Here is a 9,999-nt window from a genome sequence, read left to right on the forward strand (position 1 = left end):
CACTCGCTTATCTCTGCCTCTTAGCTCTCGGTATATTGAAAACGGCGCCATTGTTGTCTGTTCGCGGCAATGCGTGAGTGGGTTGTTCCGCGCATGCATTAAATATTTTAACGTGATTAATTTAAAAAATTAATTGCCGCCCGTTAACACGATAATTTTGACAGCCCTAATATGTACGTATATGGACTCCTTTCTGCCTCACTGACTGTTTTTGAATTGCACCACAGAGCTGCGAGAACCTCCCGTGCGCCTCGTTTAAATGCTTGATCCCCGAGGCCAAAGTTAGCCAGCTCAATGTCACCTTCAGAGTGTGGAAACCCACATTCATCAAGGTAGGTCCAACATAACTTTTAAACATAATATGATACTGTTTATTTCCCCCTAGTTTATGAGTACTGACTGTAGTGGAACAGTGGAGTAGCAATGAACTGAAAGGATTTGGATGACTATCATTTTTGGGGTCTTTCAGGCGGACTTTTCCAATCTGTATATGCTGGTAAACGCCACACTGGGGAGCAGAAACACAGATCTGTTTGTATTGAGCGCTAGTGACATCAGCAGAACTGTAAGGCGACCCTTTTGCACATGTATTTTGTTGAATAAATGTAAGATATAAGATTCTTTTGGCCCATACCAGGTGAAGATCCAAGTCTCCAAGGAGAGCTTAGGTGGTATCCCGATATGGATCATCATCATCAGCATCCTCATAGGTCTACTCATCTTAGCGCTAGTCATCTTCGCTCTATGGAAGGTAATGCTTATGTGCTAAAATGAAAAATACAATACAAACAAAGACAAAAACAACAACACATGCCACTGACATGACAACTTCATTTCTTTTCCTGGGGTTACATTTCAAAATATTTCATAAAGGAGTGAGCTCAATTGCTTCTTTCGAGCATATTGTAACAATATCCGGGAACTGCTTTACAATTTCCAGCTGTAAACGTTTGTTGTCTACCCCTGCAGATGGGCTTCTTTAAGAGAAAATCTCCAGAGTTCTCCAAGGAGGAAATGATGGATTGAAGTTTGCATGCAAACAGGAAGTGAGCGCCGCTTCTGGAGTCACTTAAAAGAGCAGAAAAAAAACAACAACAAAAAAACACTGATTGTGTGACAACGCACAATGACTACCTTGGAGTACATAAAGCCATTCAATGGAGCCTATCACTGATATGGGCCGGGTCCATGTTTGCATTTGGACTGTTCTGCACTTCAACTGAAGAAAATATTGCACTTTTTGTTTGCTATGAACATCTTAAGTGGCCACGTCATCATATGTGTACTGTACAGACTTTTTTCCTTCTTTCTTTTTTACTTATAACAGAGGTGGGGCACTTTTTTCAGTGTCTTTGAATTCTTTATTATTCTATTCCATTTAACTGACTTTTGAGTTTATTGGCATGTCTGAAAACGCAATGATTTGGACACAAATGTATCTTAGTGAAAATACAGGGGACCCACAGACCCAAACAAATTTGGGTGGGCAAGTCTTTAGTCCATTAGAGGACATATAGAGATCCATGCTTGAAATTTAGCAGGGTGGTGGCCATTTTGGTTGAATTACCTGGAAAAGGTGCTAAGTTGGTTAGAAAAAATAATTTCACCAAAGAATATGAAATTATGTGCATATGTCTGTCATGGGTTGAACAAAAATATCTCAAGACCCCGTAAGTCGGCCATTTAAAAAAATTTTTTTTTTTTAAAGGTGCCCTAGAATTTTGGGGAAACAGAGCACTTAAGAGTTTCATCCATCAACATGTCAATTTTGACATAGGAAGTAGGCCATTTTGACTCAAATTAGTCAATTGCAGTGCTGGTACTGTGATTAATTCCTACTAGACAGTTGGCGCAAAATTGCTACTTCAAATGCGGATTATCCGCTCATTGACTTCATTATGTATTGAGCGGACATGGGCGTGGGGCCGATAAATAGGGGGCCTGCATTGTTGGCGAGACTGTCAAAGCCGACCGAGTGGAATCACAGACAAAGAGCTTTTTTTGTTGAAAATTCTTGTGAATAAATGCTTAAATCCCCGAATTCTTTATAGATATGGACATAAAGCAGTCTCGATTCTTGGTTAAAAGCAACAACAAAAAAATGTGCAGTTAGCGTTTATTTTACGTAAATATGTCGAAGTACAGTGCTAGTCTGTTAGGGAATGTAGCTAGCGGCCGCCTGGTGTAAACAAAGCTTTTCCGGTGAAAATTCTTATGAATAAATGCTTAAATCCCAGAATTCTTCATGGATATGGATGTGAAACAGTCTCGATTCTTGGTTAAAAGCAACAACAACAACAAAAAAAACAAAAAAAACAAACAAACAAAAAAAAAAACGTGCAGTTAGCGTTTATTTTACGTACATATGTCGAAGTACAATGCTAGTCTGTTAGTGAATGTAGCTAGCGGCCGCCTGATGTAAACAAAGCTTTTCCGGTGAACGTTCTTATGAATAAATACTTAAATCCCCGAATTCTTCATAGATATGGACGTAAAACAGCCTAGATTCTTGGTTAAAAGCAAAAAAAAAACGTGCCGTTAGCATTTATTTTTCGTAAATATTGTGAACTATGATGCCAATGCAGTAGCGGCTAATTTCTCCCATTGATTTTTTTTCACAATGTTTCAAAATGCATCCATGGTACGAAAAATATAATTACCTTGAATCCTCGAACAAATAACTCCTGGGACAATCCTTTCTGTTTGTATGCGGTACAGCTTTCGAACTTTTTCAACAGAAATCCGGCAGATCGCTGTGCGTGTGTGTTTGTGAATAGCTCCTCTTGATGTGGGCGGCCCCCTACTTGAATGCGAGGAGCAGTGCATGACCGATCTGATCCGTCAATACATTATGAAGTTTATGACCTGCTTTATTTTTGGCATGGATCCTTGCGACGTTTTGAGAAAATGAGTGTGATGACATAAATAGCTTCCCTCCACTCCAATCATTAGTGCTTTTATGATGTGGCTGAAGGTTGCCCTGCCTTAGAGACACTGTACTTGTAATTTCATGCATGCTAGCGTCACGGCACATTACTTCACATTCAGTTTTGTTTATTTTCTGCAAAAAAACAAACAAAAATATCAGAAAAACTATTTTTGTGTACTTTGTGTGGCCTTTTCTTCAGTCCCACAAAGCTGCTTGTACTGTAAATCTTATAAAAATGAAGCTTTAAAATGTAAATAATTGTATTTTTGGAAGGTGTTGTTGTTGCAATAATTCCTGTTAATTAAGAGATGTCATACACAAGCCTAGTTATGTTTAAGTGCTCAGGTATTATCACATATACAATATCATAGACACTAATCAAACGTAGATGACATCAAGGTAGGATGTATATATCAAATATGAATTTATTTTAGTTAGGAAATGAAAGAACAGTATATGAGACCTCAGAAGTTGATTTCCCATAGCAATCATGTATAAAAGTGCCTAAATGGCATTTTCCTTCATGGAGGGAGCATTTCATACACAACACTGTACAGTATGTGTGTTTGGAGTCTCTCCATACAATAAAATTCAAGGCAGCTCTGCTTACTTTTTGGCTTTAAAGATATCAGTGGTGCAGTGTCTAAAATATTAGATTTTAAAAAGTAAAATTTTTGTTTTCAATCATTAACTATTAACCGTGATAGATGCTTTTCTGGTATTGTCTATTGCTTGTTTTATGGTAATTATCAGAATTTTTCTTTGTGCCATCCATTTTATTCTTTGATTTGGAACTTATGAGGCCTATTTTTTTCCAGCAAATTTCCCTTGAACTGTAAATTGCACCACATTGGAGGTTCTGCTGTATCTTTCTTTTGTATTGAAAATCTTTTCTTTGCAATTATACATTGATCGTTTTAATGTTTGGAGGATCAGCCAATGTGACACCATATTCTGCAAAACCTTGCAAGTACCGTAACAAACTTTCCCCTTTTCTTTACCTTTCACTTTTAAGCACAACTGGTTTGTACAGATGGTCTTTTTAGAAATTTCTATTTTGGGTTTTGGCTCTTTGCATAGAGAGACTGAATGTGGTCTGGAATCACTTTATTTTGTAAGAGCTCAAAGCAAAATGACACTGCTGTGAAGTCTTCAATGTGATGATGCACTGGTTTGTGTTGTCGGGCTGTCTGGCTTCCTGGTCAGCACACACACCAACTGAATGAATGCTCTGTATGAAATAAAAAGCTTTGTTTTTTTAACCTGACGTTTAATTGCATATTTTGGCAGAGCATTGTTATTATTTTTGTTGTACCAAGGTACCTTTGATGAAGCTCTTGTATTAGAATGTCTATCAAGATTTTGGAAATGTAAATGTTACACTGTACATACCCTGTTCTTTTCGTCATATATTTGACATTTTTATACGTGTATTAGAGACTTTCCAACAAATTTACGTTTTGAAGTTTCAAATTTTCATTTGAGTACCTTTTTTAGCTCAGTGCTATCTTATTTGAATATTTTTCCAATTAAATAAAACAGCTTTTTTTTTTGCACAACTTTTAAATTTTCTGATTGCTGTATGTTTCTTTTTTTCTTCAGTCTTTTTTTCGTCAATCAAGGAACCTTTTTGTGAAGTTTGTAAATTTTAGAAATGGAACAAATTAATTCTGCACAGAAAGTATTTTTAAGATAAAGATTAGAGAGTAGTTGCTTAATAACCAATAGCAATCTACACAATCTGCTACAGCACTGATGAGGTTGGTTAATCCTTTTATCAACTTGTTTTTTTAAATTTTATTTCGGTAAGATTTTCTGTAGACCTGATAAAGATTAATATGTTCTTTGAATTTGGCGTACAAAATCACCAAATTTAAACACTTATACTAGGGTGACCATATTTTGATTTACAAAAGAAGAGGATACTCGACCTGACCTCGAGATACTTTATTATACTCAAGGTTCACTCAAATATGCCTTATCACGTTAATACTAGGGCGTCAAACGATTAAAATTTTTAATCGAGTTAATTACAGCTTAAAAATTAATTAATCGTAATTAATCGCAATTCAAACCATCTATAAAATATGCCATATTTTTCTGTAAATTATATATATATTCTGTAAAATAAATTGTAGGAATGGAAAGATAAGACACAAGATGGCAGTGGCGCCTCCAGAAATTTTTCATAGGGGTGGCCAGATGGGGCCACTTAAAATCTTGGGGTGGCCAAAACTAAAAGCCATAATTTCAGGTTTTCATTATATTGTCGCAGTAAAAAGGTCAGGCGAAAACTTAAGAAAGACTTAAGGACACGGCTACTGATATACTTTGGTGTATAGTGTAATATTTGATGTTACCAATGATTTAATGTGCCTAGTCCATTACTGTCCAGTCAACATTTTGAGTTCCACAACAATTCTGTTTTATTGTGTTATGTATATATTAGGCATAAGGTGTACATTTAACTAGGGCTGTCAAATGATTAAAATTTTTAATCGAGTTAATCACAGCTTAAAAATTAATTAATCGAAATTAATCGCAATTCAAACCATCTCTAAAATATGCCATATTTTTCTGTAAATTATTGTTGGAATGGAAAGATAAGACAAGACGGATATATACATTCAACATCCTGTACATATGTACTGTATTTGTTTATTGCAACAATAAATCCACAAAATGGCATTAACTTTATTAACATTCTTTTGTGAAAGGGATCCACGTATAGAAAGACTTGTAATTCTTAAAGGATAAATGTGAGTTTGTATATTGTGACTAAATATTGCCATCTAATGTATTTGTTGAACTTTCAGTAAATGATACTGTAGTGACATAACTGTTCTGCCCAAATGCATAATGAGAAGTGGTGCAACCATGACTGTGTGTGGTGGCTGCAAATGCTATATCTTCTCTGAGTTGGGTACACTTCAGGGTGTTAAGAAAAAGATCAACTCCTATCATTTTTCCCCACGTCGCTTCCCACAGTATTTATAGGTGCTGTGGGAGAGATGAAAAAGCTTTTGCCAATTAAAAGCACGGCCCAAATGAATGCTTGTATATACTCCACTCTGCCTCTTATCTCTGTATATAAGTAAAACGGCGCCATTGTAGGCTGTTTGCTGCAATGCGTGAATGAGTCGTACAGCGAATGCGTTAATTGCGATAAATATTTTCACGTCATTAATTTAAAAAAATTAATCACCGCCCGTAACATGATAAATTTGACAGCGCTACATTTAACAAAACAAAATAAATGCATTCATTTGGGATGAAATGCATAACTGATGCTACAACAATCTAACGATATACTGGCAAGCGGGGTGGCCAGTGGGGTGGCCAACCAATTTATAGGGGTGGCCATGGCCACCCCTGGCCACCCCCTGGGAGCGCCACTGCAAGATGGATACATACATTCAACCTACGGTACATAAGGACTGTAGTGGGCATTTCACTCTACTGTCATTTAAATCTGTCTATGCTGTCCTCACTCCGAAGCGTCTACTTTTTCCAAAGCTAAACAGCTAGTGAATGACGCCTTAATAATCAGACTTCTTCCTTTTTCATCTGATTTATTAATAAAATGGCCTCAAACCATTGTCCTCTTTAGACCGTTGTAAAACTACAAAAAAAAAGTACACAAGCATTGCATTAGCAACAACGTTAGCTTAGCACGCTATACAGGTTCACTAAACATAAACAAAAAGCGTCTCATACAAAAAATATAACATTTCGCTTACTAACATAAAATGTACATTCTTTACAACAACTATACTTACGGACAAATCTTGTCCAAGGATCATATAAGCACAATACTACAACGTAGGCGTCAGCCCGAGACGTCGTGCAGCCATATTGAACTGGCAAGAACACAATAAACCATGTCGCAAAGCGACCACAAGAGTTCGCTGTTAGACAGCACAAAATGCCTTGCTGTAAAACTTACCAAAAGGCAGAATACTGTCTGAGCGGGAGATATGCGTTAATTGCGTCAAGTATTTTAACGTTATTAATTTAAAAAATTAATTACCGCGCGTTAACGGGATAATTTTGACAGCCCTAGTTAATACATTTAAAGTGTGCCTCATAAAAGAAAACTGGAATAAAATAATGATTTAAAAACTGCCCTCTGTATTAGTGAATCATCCTTGGACAAAATAATAGCGGTCTTTTCAATTCTTACAATACGAATAAATAATGTGAAATAATATTCTAAATAATGACTCTTCAGTAGAAAATCCAGCTTTAACAAAAAACCCTTTTGTCTTTCCAGTGAAATAATGCAAATCAAATCGTAGCCTCACAACAATACTAATCAAACAAAAAAAAACTCACTTTAGTCTTTAGGGTTTTTTTTGTTTTAGCACTTTGGAGGGCAATGGATCACTGTTCCGACGTCTGTTTTTTCTGTTGCTGAGCACAGCAGAACCAAACACTGGGCAGGCTCTCTTGGAACATGTCACAGGCAGCACAGTACCGTAGTACAGGTTAACAACGACTTCCGCTCCTACGCTGGCGACGTAACTCGAATTTCTGCGTGAATCGGAAGTAACCCTTTATCTACCCCTTAATCTCAAAATAACTACCATAAGTCCAAAATCATTGTATTTTGTTTAATGATGGAGGATACACTGCCCTCTGGTGGCAGCGTTGGGTCTGGCCGGACTGTCACTTTGTATTACTGAGCAGACTCAGACATCTGACATGGATAAAGAATAGATGCACTCTGGTTTGGCCCACATAAGGCTGTAAGTTGTTTCAGCTAATATGTGTGTGTATGCATTTGTAATTAAGTTTAGAGGTACAGTTTGTGGAGTTATGTGTGAGCGATTTGCTATGAGAATTAGCTAGTGGGCATTTGTTAGGCAAATTAGGCTAATTCAATTGACTAAATTTACATATTGGTCAGACTAGATAAACATTTTAACAGTTTTTTGTGTCAAGTGTTTTATTTTTAAAATGTGTGCCGTTTTGAACATAAGTGTATATATGTGTATTACAGCTCGACAAATTGTCAAAAGTGAAGGAAGTAACAAGCTTCAAAAAGCACAATTGCCTTTTTTGATGTCTATGAATCTGAACAACTTCACGTCTAGTTAGGCCAGAAGTCGTCATAATAATGAAATAAAGTAAAAAATCAGATACTGCGAGGTAAAATAAGGTACTGTTTATGCGACGAAAAGAAAAAAAAAAACGACTGGAGACAAAATGGCAGACGAAAGTCCGGTGTCGTAAAGTCGAAATCGCGTAAATTCTGTATGTCGTGACCTGGGGACTACCTACTGTATATTCTGTGCAAAGCATCAATCAATTTCAACAGTAGCTAATTGGTCCCATGAAAAATAATGAAAACCAGACATTTTCATGAATTTATAAAATCCCGCTGGACGCCCCGGACAGGATGTCAAAAGTGGACATGTCCAGGCAAAATAGGACATGTCGAATTCGAATCGAATTTATACATTATACAATAGCTCTATTCGTTATCATGAATTATTTTGAGAACCTACCCTCGCCCACGCGTGCCTCATCTATTCCCAAAAACCGGGTGCTCTAGAGGCCCAGGCCTGGCCCCCCTCATGTTCCGCCCGTGTCTGGCTGTGCATATTGCATAGGTGGAGTTTGACTTTTGGGGCACAGGGGGCACAACATGTTGATGACCCCGAAACGCAGTGTCAGCAACAAAATTACTTTACAAGAATATTTATAATGACAAGTTGAAAATGAGCGTCTTTTGTTTCCCATCCTTTTTGAGGGGAATTCTAAATCAGGCTGCTTAGGACAGCTATAATTTTCGCCAAGATCGACATCCACTGAATACATTCGCCCGCCGGTGGTGGCTCTGTTGTACAACTAGTGTCTTTAGTGGGGCTTTAGTGGGCCGCTCACCATTTTGGCGGGGCTCTCTAGCGTTTCATGGTCCACTTTTTCAATCCTTGGTTCTTTGTCGCTTTTGAAAGCTTAGGTTCGAAAAAATTGCGTATATCCATCTTGCCTCTTCAGTTCTCAGGTGGTTTTGGATAAGCAAAGCAAATGACCGTCTAAGGTGCTAGTCACATGATCTGTTCGAAAAATAATTTTGACCCATTATAATTTTTTTTGTGTTCATTTCATTTATTTTTGTTGTTTGTTTTATTGCTTTACACCTTTTATAGACAATATTTTAACGGAAAACTCTTAATTTCAAAATCATATATAGGAAAGTAAATTACATGCAATGACACTTTTCGGCATGTTCCCCTGGAGCCCCCTTAAACTCCTCGTATGGCATATTGTAAACCAAGTCCTTGTTTTAATTTTTACTGTCTTCATTCGTTGGAGAGTTGATACTTGATTTGACTCTCTAACATTTCAAATAACAAATAAGAAAGATATGAATACAATATTCAGGTCTTTAAAATTGTTTTGCATTCTCGCAGTCGGACATCCGGGCATTAATGGTGTCACCAGCCACAACAAAGTGTCGCCATATTGAAATGGGGTCAAAACACTAGACACAAGCAGTTGCTCTGTCGTGCATTGAAGTACAAACGTGTTGAACTTTTGTCTTATTTGTGGTCTTTTTTTTCGTCGGAATGACTGAAAGTTGCCGTGTTGCGGGTTGTACCACAAGAAAGAGTCCGGAGCCGCATTTGAAGTTCTTCATTCTTCCTCGGGAGAAGAAAAGGACAAGCAATTGGCTGAAAGCAATCAGTCAAGGCACAGTAAAAGAAGACAGTTCCGTGGACCAGGCACATTTACGTTTGCAGTCGACATTTTATTACTGGTGAGTAAACTTTAATCGATTTTTTTTTTTTGCCCCAATTAGCTCCTAGGATTCAATAGACTAGGCAGTGGTTATTATTACCGGAACTGACAACTCGCAAAGCGTTATTTTTCTTTTGCCGTGAACTGCTCTGATCGGTCAATCGGTATAATATATGCCTGGTGGGAATTGGTTATTTTGCCGTGACGTGTTCACGGTTAAATAACGCTCGGAGGCGAATTACCGGTTACGGCAGAAATAATCACTCCGTATATACTACCAGTTTTCTTAGTTCCACACAGTACATATTCCATGTAATTGGTCA

At 37.3% G+C, this 9,999-nt stretch overlaps 1 protein-coding gene across 2 annotated transcripts in view; it reads left to right on the plus strand.

Annotated features, from left to right (window-relative positions):
* The window catches only part of itga1 (integrin, alpha 1), a 102,591-nt gene extending 98,400 nt beyond the window's left edge, over window positions 1–4,191 (plus strand). For both annotated transcript variants that reach the window (XM_057818432.1, XM_057818431.1), the window contains 4 exons: window positions 228–332; window positions 470–565; window positions 638–751; window positions 970–4,191. In XM_057818432.1, the coding sequence (XP_057674415.1) occupies window positions 228–332; window positions 470–565; window positions 638–751; window positions 970–1,026 (372 nt within the window). In that variant the 3' untranslated portion in view covers window positions 1,027–4,191. The remainder of the gene's footprint in view (window positions 1–227; window positions 333–469; window positions 566–637; window positions 752–969) is intronic.
* The last annotated feature ends 5,808 nt before the right edge of the window (window positions 4,192–9,999 follow it).

Source organism: Corythoichthys intestinalis, chromosome 17, assembly GCF_030265065.1.
Source record: "Corythoichthys intestinalis isolate RoL2023-P3 chromosome 17, ASM3026506v1, whole genome shotgun sequence".
Taxonomy (NCBI): domain Eukaryota; kingdom Metazoa; phylum Chordata; class Actinopteri; order Syngnathiformes; family Syngnathidae; genus Corythoichthys; species Corythoichthys intestinalis.